This window comes from Thermobia domestica, chromosome 1 (assembly GCF_964235325.1).
Source record: "Thermobia domestica chromosome 1, izTheDome1.hap1.1, whole genome shotgun sequence".
Taxonomy (NCBI): Eukaryota; Metazoa; Arthropoda; class Insecta; order Zygentoma; family Lepismatidae; genus Thermobia; species Thermobia domestica.
In genome coordinates, this window is record NC_137454.1 from 4,121,647 (window position 1) to 4,143,401 (window position 21,755).

The 21,755-nt window shown below is 37.5% G+C and overlaps 2 protein-coding genes across 3 annotated transcripts in view; one reads left to right on the plus strand and one right to left on the minus strand.

Annotated features, from left to right (window-relative positions):
- Positions 1-21,755, minus strand: part of LOC145683148 (putative oxidoreductase YjmC) — a 101,502-nt gene that overhangs the window by 75,033 nt on the left and 4,714 nt on the right. The gene's annotated exons all lie outside the window — the stretch shown is intronic.
- LOC145683153 (putative oxidoreductase YjmC) overlaps positions 1-21,755 on the plus strand; it is a 63,050-nt gene that overhangs the window by 40,985 nt on the left and 310 nt on the right. For both annotated transcript variants that reach the window (XM_081754523.1, XM_081754519.1), the window contains exons 2-8: positions 1,079-1,267; positions 2,369-2,430; positions 6,654-6,707; positions 9,974-10,072; positions 10,336-10,531; positions 13,862-14,016; positions 17,099-17,209. In XM_081754523.1, coding sequence (XP_081610649.1) covers positions 1,093-1,267; positions 2,369-2,430; positions 6,654-6,707; positions 9,974-10,072; positions 10,336-10,531; positions 13,862-14,016; positions 17,099-17,209 — 852 coding nt within the window. In that variant the 5' untranslated portion in view covers positions 1,079-1,092. The remainder of the gene's footprint in view (positions 1-1,078; positions 1,268-2,368; positions 2,431-6,653; positions 6,708-9,973; positions 10,073-10,335; positions 10,532-13,861; positions 14,017-17,098; positions 17,210-21,755) is intronic.

Genomic DNA, 21,755 nt, shown 5'->3' on the forward strand with positions numbered 1-21,755 from the left:
ATGACTTAGAGATTTGTCAATATTGTCCCCATAAATAATTTGTCATGTGTGCAACGGGGCCAGGGGTAAAAGGGGGCCCACAGGCTCCGGGGGGTCAACAAAGAGTAAGAGAAAGATGAAAACAAGTGGCCTATTATCAAATTTTGCGGTATGGTCCAAAACAATTTTATCTAGGGGACCCTAAAATTAATGCTTGTCCCTCCAGAAAAAAATCTAAGTTACGACACTGACGAGGTCCCGAATTCAATTCCCGGTAGTAGAGTATCGAATGTGTACAGTATTTCAAATCATACTTTAAACTTTAGGCCTTCTAGTTGCACAGACAGTTTATTCAGTAGTAGGAAATGACAGCCTAACCTAGTCTAGCCAACGGTCAACATTGCTCCTTCGTTGTGATAGGTTGTTTGCCGATCATATCCCTACGAAGAATTAACTTGCGATTGGGAGTGCCAGATAAAAACTGTTGTATAAATGTCGGCAAATTGTTTATTCTCCAGCATACAGAATAACTTTGTTGTGCCAAAATAGTTTCCAAAATGATTTTTGAAGTTACGCATTACCAATCATGCCAATCATTAACCTACCAAGTGTACTGTTAAATCCTTGCTCTGGAAAGCTTCGTTACTGACGAACGATGTAAATTCAAACCAACCAATCAATTAATAGAGCATTTACATATGATATTTATGATAATGTTTGGGAATACCCTGCGTATTATTTAATTAAATTATTTAATTAATTGCTTAAATGGGTTTGAATATTTTTCGGGTAATCTATAGAAGCATTATAATTATCTGTATTTACCATTTTAAAGTCCATTTCCACCATAATTTTCTTCGGCTATTTGGAGCTACAATTTCGCACAAGCACATCTTAAGGACGAACAAGGTATATTTCCACATTTCGTAAGCCTATTTTACAGTTGGGAAGCATTCCTTGTGAGCAGCATGTGGTCGGATAAATTAATGAACAATCAACTAAGACTCCTTGAAAAAAACAGTGCTTTTCTGTAACAATTTCTACTTTCATTTACCTCAAACAGTAAAAAAAAAAAAAAAAATTTTTTTCTCCATTTCAGAAGCGTACATTGACATGGTGGAGTCTAAGATGCTAAACGTAGGAGTAACACCTGTTATTCTGAAAGAAACACCTGCAACGGCGCATGTTGATGGCCAAAATGGTCTTGGAACAACTGTCGGCAATTTCTGCATGAATTTGGCCATTCAGAAGGCCAAAGATGTCGGCGTTGGATGGGTGGTAGCTAAACGTAAGGTGGAATTGTTATTTATTTTTGTTATGTCTAATGTATTACCAAGAAACACATGGACTCAAACTTGTAGAGAATATGTATATAGGTGTATGTGACACGTTAACAAATAGGAAACGAAATAATCCTGTGCAGAGGAGAAACATTTAAAGTAATCAAATAAGGTAGTGTCACGCTCAAAATATTAAGTTCTAATGATAAATCGTCTGAATTGGAGAAAATTACGTGGCTTGAATAGAAAATTAGGAATTGTAGATTAGGGGAAAGAAGAAAAACCTTGAAGACAATGGGAAATATAAATTAGTTACTAAGTTTTTAATTAAATACCAAATTATAGGTTAATATTGGTTTTTAATAACAGGTATCTAAAGGAAGAAGTTTGTAGGTCAGGTCGCCCATTTTACCGCACCACTTTCATACTACGACACTCACAGGTGAACTGGTTACTGTTGACGGAAGAGGAAGGTCCACATAACACATTGAAAACAAAAAACGATCGGCAACCGCAACATGTGTTGTACAGTGGAAGGCCAAACTTACGTGTCCTGTATGAAGTGTTTTTGGATTTTTTTTGTCAACCCCTCGTAAGAATAAATTTTTTGGTAATGTCTTCTTCAACGGGAAGTAAACCACGAAATCCTCTTTACATATGCCACTAATTTGGGATATAACAGAAGGTGGAAGAGGGAGGAAAAGAAGAAGATTACAATTAGGTGTCGAATAGCTACACATACTTTGTGTTTCAGGGTTTATTATTGTCTTTGCTCCGAAATCAACAGGATAGCCTACTAATATTAAATAACTAGAACTCATTAACCCAGATAATGATGTTTCAGTGTATTAAAAAATATGTAGCACAGATTTTAATTTTCACTAAGTAGGGGACATTACCACTAAAATCTTTGTTGATTATAAAGAAAAAAATAATTCTTTTCCATGCAAATCTAGGACTGAAAAAAGAAACAAAACATGTAGGTGTTCGTAAAGAGAACTGTTAGTTTTTTATTTTGTGTGAGTGACAGCCAAATGATGCTGCTGCTGCTGATGTATTTCTGCAACGTTATGAGTACAATATTTTTGATATCTTTATTTCTTTCCTAGGCTCCAATCACTTTGGCATATTAGCATGGTATTCAGTGCAAGCGTTGGAGCATGGACTCGTGGTAAGAGATGTAAAATTTAACTCTTATCTCCAAACTCTTAAATTGAGTAAGTAAGGTAGATGTAGGTAAATACGCCATGTTAAGGGGTTTGATTTTTTATGACCTTAATTTTCATGAAACACAAAGAAAAAGACATGTTCGTTGCAGAGTAGCCTTTTCAGCGTGTAGAAAAAGATGTGGCAATGATGCCACTCTTTTTTTTTTTTACCTAAGGCGAAAGAAACAAAGTGTTACAAAGTGGCGTATTTACCAACACGTGCAGGTAATTACGCCAAGTCTATGATATTACTAGAAACATGTAATAAATCTTGCAACTGCACACATGGTCTGTATTATACGAACTCAAATATTACTACAGAACAGGTTGAAGCTAAAAATAGAATAACCAAAGTGCAAGATAAGATAAAAAAGATAAAATATAAAAACTATCATCTGCGAAGTTGAAATGAAGTTCCACACTGGAAAGCTTAAGTCCATTGAAGATAAACAGTGTCACTGTACTGACTTTAAAAAAAAGGAGAAAAAACTACACCGAGATTACATGGAACATGTGGGACAAATGAAAACATATTTGTTTTCTGCAGTCAGTCCTGCACAAGCCCTGGCGTATTTCTCTGCACTATGCTTGGTATTGATTTAGTAGCTATGGAATAACAAATACTGAAATTACACTTACAAAATAGTGTGTCCCTAGACGAACACGAAATAAGGCGTACATTGCTGTAAACAATCGGTAATGTTCTGATTTAGCACGGTACTAATCACGGATTCTTACCTCTATTGAAATAATAACGTCCTTCCACGGAGCCATCCCGAAGCAAACAACACTGCACGGCGTGGCGGTCTCAGCGCTGTCTCCCAAAGTATTGGTCCAAATCGGACTTGTCTAAGACCATGGCACATATTGGAGGCACATTTTAGCGGATTTCGTTGGAAATGTTCCAGCACTCAACACTTGGCGTATTTAGCTGCACTGGCGTATATACCAGCAGTTACCTTATTTTTCAAGAATATTGACATATAATAATAATAATAATAATAATAATAATAATAATAATAATAATAATAATAATAATAATAATAATAATAATAATAATAATAATAATAAACTATCAGGTTCATATAACTTGAGCGTTAAGAATTATGAAATGAGTCGTACATTTGAAATAAAATGAGATCTTTTAGTTTAAGTCCCACGTTATGCCCATTAGGCTAAAGGAAACGATGACTAAAGGAAGTGAAATGATGATGGAAGCATTGGTGGAATGAAAAGTGGGAGGAAACTGGAGTAGCCGAGAAAACCCGAAAAGTTACTTGACCGGCTGTAGAACCAGGGATCCCACGCACGAGAGATAAGCACTTGACCACTTAGACACCTTGCTCCCTTCGTAGATTTCAGATATTGTACTGAAATAAAATGACGTTTTTGAGTTCATGTCCTACGGATTCTTCCTGTGAGGTAAAGCAGACAGATGATTGGTGAAAGTTAAGGATGACGTAAGAATTGCTGGAATCAAAACGTAGGAGGAAAAGAGACATCGACGAAACCCACTGAGCCAATGTTGTACACCACAAACGCACGTGGCCTAGACTCGAACGAGGGACCAACCACAAATGAATCTATTATCACTGAGGCCTTGTGGGACCCCTTGTATATAGATAACATTTCAAATTACAGATTAAATATTATTTCCAAACTGTATGATATCAAAAAAGGGTTTCGTAGAAAGAAAACATGCACAGATGAACAGTTACTGTTCCCTGCCAGCCATAAGGGGTCTTATGTTCGAATTTCAGGGCCTGCTATCTTGACCAAAGATTGCCTTAGTCTCATCATACAGATGTAGATATAACTCTAACTAACTCTATGGCCTATGGAACACGGAAGTGCAATGCCGCGTTCACAAAAGCTCTCCACTAACTTCTATCCTTAGCCAACTGCATCCAGTTTCTACTTTGTATTCCAATCTCTGTGAGATCCATCTTAATATTGTCCTCCCATCTGGCCTAGGTCTTCCTAATGGTCGTATTCCGATTGGTCTTCCAGTCAAGACTGAAAGTGTTTCTACTTTCTTCCATCCTAGCTACATGACCGATGTAGATATAATAATTTTAATATATTGATCTTCTGTAGACTCCTTCCAAGAGTTACTTTTCGTATTGGCTATAAATATCCAGGTTGTAAAATTATCTTCGGAACGAATTAGTTATTATATTACGCATGTACGAGTCTCAGTGTTTTCATGCCAAACCGTATTATTACTGTCCTCCGAGCCAAATTGCACATAGTAGATATTAGAAATCTTTAAGTTTTACGTCCCACAGTTATGCCGGTTAGGCTAAAGGAGACGGTGATGATGAGAAATGAATGAAATGGTGGAATGAAGAAAGTGGGAGGAAACGGGAGAACCACGAGAAAACCCATCAGCACGGTGTTTGTCTACCAAAAAGTCCACATGACACGAGCTTGGATCGAACCAGGGACCCCAAACATTGGATGTATAGTAGATATTAGGAGGTGGTAATTATGTTCTGGCTGGTCAGTGCATATAAATCATCTTTGGACAACATTTTAATATTTTAAAAGAAAACAAACTTTGAAAGGTAATGATAACTGTACGCCGTATCTCATAACGGACCATTTCGATCTGGTGAATGCAATTGCTGAAAATGATTACCAGCACTGGATTCAGCACCGAAAGAAACGCAGAAAAATAAATTGTTTAGCGGCGGACCGTATACAAAGTGGGAGATAAATGAGGGCAAAGTGCGAAGATGGAACGTAGAAAATGTCTAAAAATGGCATGTTAATTTTGAAACGAGTAGTGGGATTGAGGTCAAATGTTTTATATGAGGAATGTATGTAGAGCTCCACCGATTAGACGTAATGTGAATCATGGGGGACGTCTGAAAAGCCGTCATGTTGGAATTAACGCAAGAATATACGGGAAATGAGTCATGTGACATATGGCTCTTGACACATACCGTCTATTGAAATCAATAGTAGCCAATACAGTTTGAGGAATTTGTAACAGGAGGCGTTCCACGCTATGGCAATGTATCAATACTGACGTGAATGAGGAACTAGAGACCCTGTAGTACGGTCCATGAGCACGTTTCATTCACGAGGGGAAAATGAGATAGAATCGAATTCTGGAACATCAAGAAAAATGTTTGCAACGTGTAACGGAATGAGAAGTAGTTCCACTGGATGAGTGCTGGCGTTGTATCTTGCACAAAAACACGTGTTTCATTCAGGGTTCAGATATATTAATGACTCTCTCCAACAAAATGTGCCGGTTATAACACTCATGACTCTTCTTAAAACCAGTTACAAACAATTGGAAGTGAAAACATTTTTCAAATTATGCCCATTCAGTGGAACTCTACATCCATTCCTCATATCCAACATTTGACCTCAATCCCTCTACTCGTTTCAAAATTAACATGTCATTTTTAGACATTCTCTACGTTCTATCCTCGCACTTTGCCCTCACTTATCTCCCACTCTGTATACGGTCTGCCACTTAACATCCTCTTTTTCTCTGTTTCTTTTGGTGCTGAATCCACTGCTGGCAATTACAGTATTTTCAGCAATTGAATTTACCAAATAGGAATGGTCCCTTGTTAGTGACCACATGATAGATTGTGCTTTTGCTGCCGTCCAAGTGAAGAGCTTATTATGAAGATGTAGATTGCTTCAGTATCGGCTCCAGCTTATTGTGTGGTTCTTGTGTACTGTCAGTTCTTATGTTTATAGAGAAGTTCGTTTTCCACCGTTTTCGAATCTACGCTTGCACCTTTTATAGTCTTACGTAGCATCTTCTTCAGCTGAATGAGATATATCTCTCTCCTTCCGATATTCTTCTTTCGTTAAACGCTAATGGTATTGTAAGCAGAAACAACCGAATACAATGATGAATAAAGCTTGAAGCACACGTGCACCAAATCAAACAGCAATTTCTTATCATTCGCGTGTATACGCTTCACGCTAAACGTTTTGATGTATTTTTAGAAAGTGCGGCGTACATACGCGATAACACAGTAAATTAAATTAAGAAACATTTTATATTAAAACCTTCGGTGTATCAACTGTTTATTAGAATAATACAAGAATAACTATCAAGTATTATTACTAATTGTACTGCTACAAATAATTCTAATAATATAGGACAACAACTGAAATCAGGAGAAAGTAATACAATTGCATTTTTTGGTTTCAGGGGATGGCGTTTACAAACTCTTCTCCTGCCATGTGTATTCCGAGAACGAACGAGGTAAGTCATCAGAGTTCTGTTTATTCACTTCATTTGTTAATCTGAGTTGATCAAGGATCTTATAAAATAGAGGATCTGCCTTTACAACAAAAGCTTGAAGCCATACGTCACAGTTTCGCCACCCCTACTCTGCCCACTCCGTCCAATAAGATCACAATGTTTTGAGCCAACAATCATGGCGGAGACGAAAGTAGTCAATCAGACGATGGCGAAAACGAGAGTAGCCAATCAGACCTGCCGATGCTCGGTTGTTTTTTGGCTTCATTAATTTAATAGGATGAAGATGCATATAGGCAGATCCTCTATTTTACAAGATCCTTGGAGTTGATCATATCAGATTTTAAGCAGTGGATCTCGCTTTTTATAACCCAGATGAAACTTTACAATGCTATCAATCACGGATTCAGACACTGTCTTCCAATTGCATAACTATCAGTAAGGTTGTAAGGAATAAGGAAGACCGTCAGTATGGTGTCAAGATATCTTCATATTTTGCAGCGACGACTGTCCGATTTGTGTCTGTGGAAGGAAGAAGGTGCAGCCATATTTAAAAGTAGATGAAGTGCAATATTGAATGACAAAATATACAATTTAAATTAATCCAACTAATAACGCTTCTCCTATTCGCTATTAAGGATAGGCGCATATAGTGCGTGTGAGACGACACAACACACAACACCATTTTGTTTGTTACGAGATGCAATAAACGGCGCAAATTGGAAACATGACGTTAGACAGCATCACGGGTGCCCGAAGGGGAGGGCAGGGTGGGGGCCCCAACCCTGGCTCACGAAAATGTATTAAATTTCTTTAAGATTTTCTTAATACAAATAAAAAAAATATCAAACGTGATATAGCATCTAGGAATTTCAATCCCCCTAGAACATTTTCTTCGAGCGCCCATAGGCAGCACTATTCGTGTCTGCCCACACTTTCTTGCTGTAGTTGAGACAGTTTCCCGCGACCCACTTGTTTACTATTTGTCACTTGTATGAAGTATTCGAAAAAGTATTGAGCCCTTTGTACACGAGATGGCGTTAGTATCTCAAATCTAAGGGCTCAAAGCACGTGGTGGTCACGTTTAACATCATTTGGCAGCTGACAGTTGAAGTCGGTGTTCAAGAAATGTTAGAATTCTTATAACAAACATAACATATTGCGCCGTGAAGATGAATGAGGTTTCCACACAACTGCGCCACATTTTACAATTTTATTTCGGTAAAGGTGCAAATGTCACGGAGGTTCGTAAAGAAATTTGTGCTGTTTATGAGCAAGATTCATTGTCAAAAGCAACAGCCAAAAGGTGCTTCAGTCGCCTTCGTTGTGGAAATTTCAATGTCCAAGATCCTTCTCGCAGTCGGTGACCAATCACATTGAAAGTGGGTTCTACTCTGTCATAAATCGAGTGAGACTAGCATGTGAGCAGTCATGATATTCCCAAAGACCTAACAATTCATCACCAAAATAGTGTTAAACGATTGGGAAAAATCTGGTTACAAAAGAAGCCTGACATTTGGGTCCTATATGATCTGACGCAAAACAGGGGCGGATACAGAACCCGACTTCTGGGGGGGGGGCGGTGGGTTGTCAAACTGCTACTTCTAAGGGCTCCAAACTTTGGGATGGGTTTTATTTATATATCCCCCCGATCACCCCCCTGGATCCGCCCCTGACTCAAAAACATTTACTTGATTGAATTCCTATCCGCGAATCTCTACTAAAATGCGACGAACTCAAGCCATTTCTGAAACGATTAGTCACGAATGATGGAAATGATGACGTATGACAATAAGGTGCGAAAAACTCGTAGTCGATTAGACTTCTCAACAGGCCCGTAGCCAGGCCAAAAATTTAGGGGGGGGGGCGGTCGAAGTTTGGGGGGCCCGATCCAACCATATTATAGTTCACTTGTAAGCCTACCGTGGAAATTTTAGGAGGGGCCAGTAAAAATTTAGGGGGGCCCGGCCCGCCCTAGACCCCCCTAGATACGGGCCTCCTTCCCAACTGACCGGTATTTTACCGGTTGACAGGTATTTTTGCCTCATTCAGCTATATGTTGCAAGTTTTAATATACAGTTATTCATATGTTTTGAGGATTATGACTGGGTGCTGTAATTTTATTTTTTTAAGAATTGGCAACCGTGTAGTCGAAGCTTGCAGAAGCCCCACAGTCTGTGGCACAACCTAAACTGACGACCAAGAAGAATATGTTGTGTATTTGGTCAGATTGAAAGGAAATCGTGCATCACAAGAAGCTGCACTGAAGAGAACAATAGACTCTGACTCGTACTCTCGACAATTAGCGCCAGTTCAGTTAGCAATTCAAAAGAATGGACTGTATCTGGTCAACAGAAAGGGTATCTTATGCCAAACTGACAACGCCAGGTTGCATACATTTTTAACGACCAGACAGAAATTAAGAGAACTTCGCTGGGAGGATTTAGTGCATCCATTGTATAAGCCGAATCTAACACAGTTAGGCTATAATTTGTTTTGCTCTCAACAAAACTCCTTGAATGGTATTAGATTAGTTTCAAAAGAGGACTGTGAAAACAAAGTGTCACAATTAAAAAAAAAAACTGATTTAACTATTCCGTGAACAAAACAATACCCTTATTGCAAAATTAATTAACGTGTAACAGTTTCGCCAACGATCGACTTTGGCTTAAGAAAAAATGTCTGATGAAGCCAAAATGGACAGTTGACGAAACTTTTATATGAAGTTATGTCGAATTACGCAGCTTTGTATATAAGGATATTATGATAAAAAGGCCCTGTGTCCATCTTAAACACAAACTAAATACAACTTTCTCACAAGACTGTCTATAATCTTTATTATAAATTAACGAGAAATGTTACAGTTTCGGAAGTATATCACTTCCTTCTTCAGACTACTATTCCAACTGAAATCATAAATCTTTTTCTAGTTAATTTATAAGAAAGACTATAGACAGCCTTGTAAGAAAGTTGTATATATGGGATCCGGATCTGGTGGACTCCCAGTGTGTGTGTGCCCCTTCAATCAACGCAATTGTTTGTTAGCAGCAGTTGGAGCATGTACATGAAAAAGTGAAAACCGTTTATGAGTTGCAGATGCATTACTCTACTTGAAGACAGCCAAGAATCTGGATAGCCATATATTAAAGAGAGCTGTTATGTATTGAAGTGTGAATGTATGTGCTTAGGAATAATAGTGATATGTTATGGTTCTGATTCCTATAGTATTGAACATGTATTTATTACCATTCTTTTTTTTTTTTTAACAGCTGGGACTGGGCACTTCCCCTTTATCTTTGGCAGCAAAAGCAAACAACGGGGATACTTTTGAACTGGACATGGCATCTACAGCCGTAGCAGTTGGAAAGGTTCGTATTTCTGTTTTGTTTCTATTGAATATTTCGTCACCATCATCAATATTAATTGAATGATTCACAAAAAAAATGAAGTCATTTTCTTATTATCTTTTCTCTTCTTGAAAATCTACATTCATTTTATTCATTTTAAACAGATTGGAGCTCCGAGACTTCATTTTGAAAATTTAGTAGAAGAATTTTCAGAAAAGTTTTTTATCTTAAATAATGTTAATGTTCTGTTCTGTAGTAATGTGACGTACTAAATATGTTGACAGGTTGAAATGCAGAAGCGCAAAGGAGAGCCTATTCCTGAAGGTTGGGCCTTGGGCTTCAATGGGAAACCCACCACAGATCCTGATGAAGCTTTGAAGTCACATCGCATGCTGCCTCTGGGAGGATCAGAACTCACTTCCGGTTACAAAGGATACGGGTTGGCTTTTATGGTGGAAATATTTTGTGGGATTATGGCAGGTAAGAAACAATGGAAGCCATCCATATAAATATTACATTGGTTGATTAGAGTTTTGTGGTCCTTTCAGCAATGAGGCAATGTCAAACGTGGACCTTCGCTACCGAACTGTTACATGATCTCTCACCGGGAATCGAACCCGGGTTTCCCGCGTGAAAGACGCATTGTTAACCTTATAGCCAGGAGAGAGCTCTGCGTGATTATTAGAATCAATATAGTTCTTAGTTCAACAAGCAGAGAACAATTTTACATCGAACCTTCAATGATTTAAAAGTAAACCATTGCACTTTATCGTAAGGCAAAGATTTCCTTACAGTTCGTGTATTTTGAGGACCATGGTTAAATAAGACGTTTAACATGGATTTCTACCTGATGTAAAAAAGAAAAAAAAATCAGAGTCCCACGCGGGTCTCACGCAACAAATAAGAGTCATGTTGGAGCTTTCATTTCCTTAATAAATAATAAATATCCGAAATGTTTAATCTATTGAGAATAAACTTATATTACACTTAATTATACTTTTCTGGTGGCCAGAAAAACAAATAAACATTAATGTTGGTCAGTAAAACTTCCATTTTTGTTCGAATGCGAGTAGCTACGTTCTTGAAGAAAGCGAGATAAATTCATGTAACTACAAGATGGAGAAACTCTCGTCTTATACTGCTTCAAGAAATGTTTATAAACTAGTAAAATTAAAAGTTCCAGACATAAAATATGATTCTAAATTGACAACCGTGTTACTTTGAATCCTGAAATTATTCTCTAGAATTCAAAAGGCATTTCTTCTAATTTTCAATTAAAATTAATTCCCCAATTTCTACAATTTATTATCATTTAGACATCTACACATTCAAAATATAGCACCAAGAACAACAATATAAAACATCCTTAAATGTGGCAGACAAGGATATGTCAAAACGTTTCCGGAATAGCTCTGTTGACAAGAATGAACGTTACATACCTATATTTGAACTTAGAAAAAGTCCGTCCGAAGTAAGCAAATTCGTAACCTTGTGGCATTTGCACCAGATATTGGCAACAGAGTGAAAACAGCAATCTTTCAACTCCAAAAGAAAGCAGAAATCGGCAGGGGTAAAAAGGATGTGGAAGCGACAACATGTCATGATTGACAAGAAAATCACGAATGAGGAGTATTCTGTGAGAGGGTACCCGGTCATCACGGACAATGTCCTCCCTTAGACAACTCAGAACGTCGCAGTAGAACAAAATATCGATGGTCTTGCCCCCGGGGACTAGTTTGCTTCTAACAATGCCACGAACGCCCGAATGTATTATAACCATGCTTTCAGTTTAGTTGTGGGCTATTCTCATCTTGTTCGGTCGTGGAAACAATGTGCTATCCCATTGCGATGACTCTGACACTTCGTCTCAGGATCGTACCTGTGAACCCAAGATACGTCACCACTGATAAATCTGGACGGGAAGGATGGATCATCCGCGGTAGTCTCGTGAAAATATATTGCATACTTCGACGTGACGTTTCTTCTGCTCAGGATTCATCAGTAGTCGGAACGACTATTTTTTAGTTTCGACAATAGGATTGGTTGCACTGACCTGTACCAAAAGTGTCTGCAATTTCGTTCATTTTCGCGTATGACCCTCGCAGAAATTCGTCTTAATCAGTCGTTGTCTTCAAGCGACGTTCTCCCACCTCTGAAGCGCATGTGCTACTCGAAACACTGGATACGACTCATTGTCTCATCGCCGTAAGCTTGCCGTGGCATATTCATTGTCTATGCTTTTTTTATCTGTCCAGTTTAGAGCAAACTTTCACATTGGCTCATTGTTCTAAAACAATTTGCCCAGAATGTAATCGCAGATTATCTCAGACACGTGCACACAAAACTGCCAATAGAAGAACCTTATTTTAACACTTTATCTCTTGACACACTGCCTTATTAAAAGCTACTACACTGCGGATTCAGGTTTGTGCTGACATCTGTTGGGACTCGAAAGAAGAAATCCGGAAACTTTTTGACACATTCTTGCAGCTTAAAGTACAATGTAAAACAGTACTGATCTGTGCGATGTATAAATGTGAAGCAAGAGCTTAAACGAAAGTCCATAAATCAGTAAAGGGTGGATCCACCCTTTTGTGAAGAATTAGTACAACACGGCGAAGCTTAAAATATCCTTGAACGTCCTCCTATAATATAGTAGGCTATGTGTTTGCTACACGTTGCCAAAGCTCATAAACTGTAGTTGGAGAGGTTTCCGGTGCTTTGGTGTGGAAGGAACTGTACAATCGTAGACCAAGTGTGTTTAATAAGCAAGAAATCAGGTGTAGAACACTGAATCCATCGTGAATTTGCAGGACATTGTGTGCCGCATGCAGTCGTTCATCATGCTGTTACAAATGCATGCTCCATTAAAAAAAGTGTAAAATGCGTGGGTAATGAGTATTAGTCCAGAGTAAGCACGGAATCGTATGTCACAGCATAACATAAGACGCGATGCAGGATCACTATAGCTGTGAATAATACTATAAGGCGTTCGCCCAGCTTGTTGGCATGGTCCCGTTAGATATATAAAAATAAATAAAACTTAATATCTTGATCAAATTTTCAACATATATGACGTTCCGGTTTGGGATAATTTTTATCATTTAACTTTTACGGTGCAACGTAGGGGAGGGGGAGGCGGAGATATATGTAAAAAAAAAATAGTAATGAAAGTGACTGTCTATATGACTTCACTCTTGAACCACCTGACCGATCTCGATCAAATTTTCAGCATAGATGAGGTTCCGGCCTGGAATGGTATTTATCTATCCACTTTCACGATATAATTTATGGGAGAAGATAGGAGGGGGAGATATATAAAAATAAATAAAACTTAATAACTCTTGCACCACCGGACCGATCTCGATCAAATTTTCATCCTAGATGAAGTTTAAACCTGAGATGATTTTTGTCATATCATTTTGACGGTATATCTTAAAGGAAGGGAGATGAACAATGACACTTCCGATGCTGTGTCCCACAACATAGGGAGGGGAGGAGGATATATAAAAATAATAAAAAATGACCGATACTAGAGAGCGTTTTAGTAATAGTAAAAAGTGACTGACTAACAGAGCACGTTACTATTTTTTCTTAATTTAACCCAGCAAAGCGAGTAATTTATGCTAGTTTAATAATATTTTGTAAGAATTGAAAAACATACATTCCAGAATTTTCATAATGTTTGATAGCGTATAAAGTACAGGGGAGCGTAGTGCAGTCCCTTAATCTAAGACGAGTTTTTATCTTTGTAACTTTTCCAACCAGATAACGTTGCTACCTTATAAAAACATTGTAATTGTTTTGTAGGATCGAATTTTGGGCCATTTGTTCCGAAATTTCGGAACAAGGAACGTGAAGCAGATTTAGGCCAGTGCTTTGTAGCCATTGATCCTAATTGCTTCGCTTCTGGGTTCGAGGATCGCTTAGGAGACCTTCTGACTTATATAAGGAATATCCCACCGGTAAGTATACGCAAATGGAATTTGTGGGTTATTAAAATATTTTTATACAGTAAGTATTGTGGTTGGGTCAAGTATAAATTAATTAAGCCTGTATTTTCGGTGAGTTGTAAAGAAATGCCCTACATATGGAACCTACAATAGCTATATTTTACCTTCCATTAACATTACATTGAAAGAGAGGATGGTGAATTTCCTTTAAAGTTCCTAAAGAAGCAAAATTAACCAATAAATAGGTCAGAGGTAAGGAACTCATGGATTGATGATACATAAGCATGTGAATCTGTCAGTGAAGCTAACTCATAATAGCACAGTTAAGTCAATAGGTGTCTCTACCTGCACTGCATAGCTGCGTGATACCAGAAGGTGTCGCTGATGTGAAGGCAATTTACAAATTTAAAAACTATTTTGACCACTTAATTACAACTTAAAAATTTCATTTTGTAATTTCATTATTTCAAAATATGAAAAGGACGAGAGCTGGGGCCAGCCATATCTAGCCATATTTAGATATAAGCAGGGGCGCCCGAAGAAAATTTTCCAGGGTTCATTTCCATGATTGCTATATTACATCTGGTATTTTTTGTTTTTTAATATACGCGGTTTGCTATATTACGTATATACTTTCGTGAACCAGGGACCCCAGTTCCCCTGCCCCCTCGGGCGTCCATTGATATAAGCATTAATATTTATGTATTTCTACAGTAATGTACTGTGAGATTTAATTGCAACTTAAACTGTATTATTTTAATTTAATTGTTTGAAAGTCATTAGGGATATTATTGAGCATTAACGTGCTTTACTATTTATTATTGGAATACGTAATGAATTAGTTTTTAAACTCGATTTTAACTTATATATTAACTAATAATGTTCAGAGCGGTATAGGCTTGTACGCAACAACTAATGAAAAATAAATGTGAATCATACCCCACTCTATGCCTTTTTAACTTAGCACTCATATTGTTGGAAACTGAAAATGTATCTTCTGAAGCCTTCTACTTTCGTTGAGAGCGGAATTGACGAAATTACTTCACTCATCCATCGTTAGTGTAGGTAATCAAATTGAGTTGGTATGGAATACGGATAGTAATTTAAAATGGCAAAAAAAAAAAAAAAAAAAAAAAAAAACATACAAGCTATAAAAGAAATTAAAGTAACTTGACCTATATTTACGTTATCGTTGTATAGTTTGTGGACATGTGAAATAATATAAAACCTATAGGTATAGTAGTGCGTTTTAAACTGTATTTTTAATAGTAAAAGTGCTTTACATTACTACTTAAGCCAACCATGATATACAGAACAGTCGCAGCCTAGCAGTGACTCAATGTTGTCAGGTACAACACAAGTAATGCAACAGAATGTCCATTTACTGCTCTAGATTTAAAAAAAATGTACTCATCGTTATTTATAGTATTTTATATGTACTTGAAAATTTAGGCTATACATAATGAAATTGGAATAAAATAATTTTGTTTCGAATGGGTAAAATATTCGGTTGCTGAGAAAGAAATGTCCTCACCAAGTGTGTAATTCTCAAAGGTCAAAATAATAAGTAAATAAAATGAAAACTGGAAAGCCTGGTAAATCAAAAAGTACGCCATCTGCAATCACATCACTCACCCAACGATTGGGTTTCGTATCTAAAGTCATTGATGCGAAGAAAGTCCTCGACCATATGTTGCAACGTCCGATTATTAACGAAGGTCTTGTCTCGCAAGAAGTGATCAAGATGCCAGAACAGATGGTAATCGGTTGGAAAGGCATCGTGAGAATATGATGGATGAGGAAGGGTTTCATACAGAATTCATGGAGAGTTCTTTCAGCGATATTTGCGCGTGTACTGTCGTGAAACATCAGGGCACAATGTCATTTGAACATTTCTGAATGTTTGCGTTCTAAGTTCACTAGCATGTCATGGAGTTTACCACTGTAACAATCTAGTGATAGTATCGCCTGCACGGAGAAGGTTTTGATGTATTACTTTCATCACAGACCATTATGGCACCTACAACATTTAAGGGTTTTGGAAACCGTCCTCGACTTTGATTAAGATCCAACCGTTGTTCTTCCCGTTCACGTTTTTCGTAGCAGATCTATTTCTAATCAAAGGTGACAATCCGATGCGGGAAACCATTCCGATTATTCCTTATACTCAGAGATTATTCCTTATACATACAGACGGCGATTCTTGTTGACAGATGGCGATTGTCAACTCATGCAATACCCGTGAGCCCAACTTTACCTTACAAAGTGGGCGAACGATAGTAGTATGATGTAACACGCCTGCAATTGCTGGATGTATTTTCCGAGGGAGTGTTCCTGATGAATTCATTTGAACATAATGTTGTTTAGTGCGTATAGGGCTCATTTTACTATTCTGTGTCAGCGGAAATGACCAGTTGCAAATGAAGCATTTCTGGCCCAAATGCACTGTCAATATTTTTGCAGTTGCTGTACAGCATGCCCAATTTCAGTTCATAAAGGAACTTTACTCGCAATTGTGTGTTCTCTCCATGGTCTATTTTCATACGATCCTGTTCAAGAACACACTGCTTCCTCACCTCACTGATTGTCTGGGTATATCAGCCTGTTTGCTGGGCATGTACAGAGTTTGTGACGTTAAACACCTGTGTTGTGTTAGTTTGAATCCGAAAATAAAAGTCACTCGCGATTCTGTGTTCTCCACGGTGAACTTTCATCCGACCCTGTTGAGCAATGGACTTCCTCCTGACTGTTTGGGTACCTGGGCCTGTTTGCTCGATATGCACAGAGTTAGACGCGTGCCCGACCCTGTTTAACAATGCATTTCCTCCTGGCTGTCTGAGTACCTCAGCCTGTTCGCTGGATCTGTACTGCGTTTGTGATATTAGAGGCATGACTTGAATCCATCCCTGTGTTTTGTTGCTGAATTGACTTTCCCAACAAACGCAATACGGAACATTTCATTCTTATCAGCTTAATATCAGTAAACAAGCGTAAGCTAAACCTACCTAAGTAACCTAATACGTGTAGGTCTACTTTTGTCGTTATCATGTTAAGAGGTTAATATATACACAGACTACATAAGTCTCCTCTTCAGGTTGACCCAAACAAACCAGTTTTGGTGGCCGGCGATCCAGAGAAGGAACACATGAAGAAAGTAGATACGCAGGGAGGCATTCAGTACCACCCGAACCTAATACGGGACATTGTAAGTAATAATTGGCTTTACAAAACGCTTTTCTTGTTTAGTTAGACATTCATGAATAAAGCATTGGATGTTACCAGTAAGTTTTCTAGAGGACTATCAACAGAAGTAGCCTGTCCCTATATATATTTATGAAGAGCAGTCTTTGGTAATTAAAGTCAAAAATAGTAAGGATGATTAAAATACTGTACTGCTGGTTCTCTAAGTGTAGGAACAGCACTTTATAAGATAGAATGGGCTAAAACTCTCAATATAATTGTATATCTCTTTTGGCTCCATTTTGTACGCTGAAATAGTTCAAGCTAGTACAGGAAGTACAGCTTTATAATATTAGTTATCTTTGCAAATTTTGACTTACTTATTGATTGTGTGGAACTTCAAATTTACAAAGAACATGGGCATCACATTATTTTACAATTTAACATAGTTTATGGCGCTCATTTTGACGCTGAACCTTTCACCTGTCTACTTCAACAGAGATTGGGTACAATGCGATTAGAAAAAATGTTACTGGTACAATAGAATAGAAACGATTTACAGGAATGACATTTTTAGAGGTGACTACAGCTTAAAATCTTTTGCATGTGCTCCTATTAGCTATTTGTATAAGAGATATACTCTGTATAAGATTGATTTCTTCTCAAAAATATTTTCTCTAACAGAACAGAGAGTTGCCTCAACAGTGGAGAAACGGTAGGTTATGTAACTGCCAACGTTGGCCCTACATTGTAATGGCCGCTTTGTCGAATGTGGGCCAACCAACTTAATTAACAACGTAGCGTCCACGAAAGGAGTGAATTTACAATTAAGAGTGCAAAGTGGAAGTTATTGAATAAATGAAGGCAAATTGTTGATTGGTCAACGTTTTCCCAATGCTCTTAGCCATCAGCGTACAATGGAGCTACCAAACGCGCTGCTAGGGTTTTTCTCATAATATGTATCTTTATTTCAAGGTTGCCTGATCTTACGTTTAATCGTAAGTTTTACACTTTGCTGTCACATTATAACTTGTAATTTTTTATTTTCCCCGTAAAAATTTTCTTTTTAATTTTGCAAATAAAGAGAAATTATACCTTTAAAATGTTTATCTAAGTTCAATTATATCAAAATATTTTCTCTTTGCGAATTCTCTCGAGGAATGTGAAGTTTATAATCCTGCTGTTGTCATGTATGGTTACGAAACATGGTTCTTACTCTGTGGGAAGAACGTAGACTGAAAGTATTTGAGAACAAGATCCTGAGACGAATATTCGGACCCAAGAGGAAAGAGAATAGGAAATGGCGAAAACTTTATAACGAGGAACTACATAATTTATACTTTTTACCAAAAGTCATGAAGTCTAGGAGGCTCAGGTGGGCAGGTCATGTAGTTTGAATGGAAGAAAGTAGGAACACTTTCAAAGTTTTAACTGGAAGTCCAATCAGAAAAAAGACCATTAGGAAGACCTAGGCGTAGATGGGAGGACAATATTAAGATGGAAATCTCAGAAATAGGAATACAAAATGGAAACTAGATCCAGTTTGCTAAGAAAATAACTCAATGTTGAGCTTTTGTGAACATGGGATTGAACCCCCGGGTTCCATAGGCCGTAGAGTTAGTGCGATTGTTTCCTTAGAGGAACTTATTCCTTACACACTGCTAACGACGCAGCCCTACGATGTAACTCACGGTCAGATAGAAAATTAAATAGGTTGCCTTTTTATCTGCTATCTAACCGGCATCCCAACCTTGTTTGGTTTTAGCATTTTGCCCTTCATCTGTCAGCATCGTTTATACGATATCACAGTTTCGATCCATCGTAAGATATTGATATCAGGAACAGAAACTGCTGTGAATTAATGAAAGCAAACCTGCAAGTGGTTATGAACTTCAATATGTCCTGTAGGGTGGGTCGAAAAAAACGATTTCTTCCAAATCGAATTCTAATAGTGCGGAAAAGTTGGACCATCTATCGAAATGTGTAAGTGTATTTTTTTTAAATCGCGTAATATCTTCAGTTCGCGTATCCAGGTTAAAGTTTTACCAAATTGTCAAAAATCGTACTTTTTGGAACACCCTGTATAGAAGACAGGTTGCTTCTGATAGTTGTAATAGAGCGCTAATTCTCAAGTAGGCATGTAACAATACACAAAAGAAAAGAAAATCAACATTGGATAATATCTTCAGTTCTTGCTCTAAGATCAAAATCTCGTGAAATTGTAAAAAATTGTACTTTTTTGGAACACCCTCTATTAAATAGTTTATGTTGTTATAGTTTTAATATGGCGGTTATATTTTTCCCAACCATGCGGGAATATTCAGAAAAACAAAATAGAAATTGGATAGTATCTTCAGTTCGTGTATTGGAACTTAAAAATCGAAAATTTTACGAAAGGAATCATTTTCTATGTTTCCGATCTGATCGTGCAGCTCTTCGCTCATTTCTGGTCTTAGAAATGACCGAGAACTCACCACGAGGAGGTGGCTGCACTTCATCCACATCCTTCCCAACCACTCTACCATTGTAGAAGTTTCAAATTTATTTCTTTTGTATTTCGGGCATAACTTTAAAATCAGACTTCTTACTAAAATCTGGCAATATAGAACGTGACAAAAGTGTGGTCCGAATAAAACCATCTCTGTTTAGGGAGCCACACACTTTTGTAGCAGCCTCTGTTACAAGTTTAACACATCTTTCTACGGACTGCGTGTGACGGAAAGTTTAGGTAGTCAAACTCTCGTAGTTGTTTTGTCTTTAGAAACGACAAAATACTCGCTGTTGTTACATGGGCCATTATTGGTGGTGATGAAAGTTTACACGTTGACCAATCTATCAATTCGGTATATTCAGTTGCTTCAAATTGAGATCAGGTGGTAAAAATGGCTCACACTTTTACCTGATGGTGGTTGATTCCTCGATTTCCACAATCTTCTGAAAGCTAATTTTCTTAAAATGTGTTTCCGTTCATCCATCGCCATGGCCAAAATAAGGTTTTCAGGGTGCGCAAGAAAACCGTTTCGCCGTATTACAGGATCGATAATTTCTAGTAAACTTTCCGGTAGATATCGTAATGTCTGAATCAATTTAAACACATGTTTTGCACGATCTTTTACAGACGAAGTTTGTTTAATAGCAAACCAAGCTGGTGCATATGTTTTTACAATGTAAGTCGCCAATGTCTTCAGCTCAAATTAAGGATCTTCTGTCGAAATATATAACCTTAAAATACGATACGCTATAGTAAGCCACCTTGAATGACTTATTGGGCCTGGATCCTTTACTGCAAGATCACTTGGACGCTCGCCGCTGTTTATAGCTCTAACAATATCAAGAAGATATTTTTTTCTTTGCTCAGGTCATTTTCTTTTACGGAGATATCTTCAGTCTGAATATTCTAACAACCAACAACAGGAAGCTGCTCACAGTGTTTCAATTGTTTGAAGATAGTTCCAGAAAATGATTTGACCTGAAGTGTCACCATCTAGGCACTCGAAAAGATGTCTGAAAGGTACCTCATTAAAATGTAATAAACAAATGAACCACTGGAGTGGTCTTCCAAGTTTGACCTCAATATTATGAATAATCCCACTTTTCCTTCCAGTATTAACCACTGTCCCATCACAACCGATAGCAACAAGATCATTTATGTCCACGTCTTTGTCACTTAAAAAGAAAGTATGCTCTCAGATATATCCTTTGCAGATCCAGTTCTAGGCGTTATATGGCCAATGAACTCAATTCTGAAGAAAAGAAAAAAATAAAATAAACATTTTACAAATGGGAATATGGAACACTGTGGAATTTCTATTTTTAGTGAAGGATGCATTCGATTTCTTTTTGTGTGTGCCTGTTGCTACATGCTGGAAGAAAATCACAGACCTATTAGGGCTATAACAACATAAACTATTTAATACAGGATGTTCCAAAAAAAAGTACAATTTTTTACAATTTCACGAGATTTTGACCTTAGAGCAAGAACTGAAGATATTATCCAATGTTGATTTTCTTTTCTTCTGTGTATTGTTACATGCCTACTTGAGAATTAGCGCTCTATTACAACTATCACAAGCAATCTGTATTCTATACAGGGTGTTCCAAAAAAAGTACGATTTTTGACAATTTGGTAAAACTTTAACCTGGATGCGCGCACTGAAGATACTACGCGATTTAAAAAAAACAATTACACTTACACGTTTCGATAGATGGTCCAACTTTTCCGCACTATTAGAATTCGATTCGAAAGAAATCGTTTTTTTCGACCCACCCTAATGTCCTGCAAGGATTTTTGGAACTTTATGAAAAGGATGCAGAGTCTTTATTAAGATATAATTAAAAGGCAACAAAAATTTGTGTAACATAGTTGGTTGGATTTAATTTTAGCGTCCTTTCAGTATCGGCGCTATATCACACGAGAGCCTATAACTTAACGTAGGATCCGAACCACATGAGCCCCAAGCGAGAATTGTAAAATATTTTTTGTTTTATGTGTTGCCATTATTTTCAGTGAAACTATTTGTTTCCAATTAAATTTATTCCATACGTTATTACTGTAGCGATATATGTGTTTG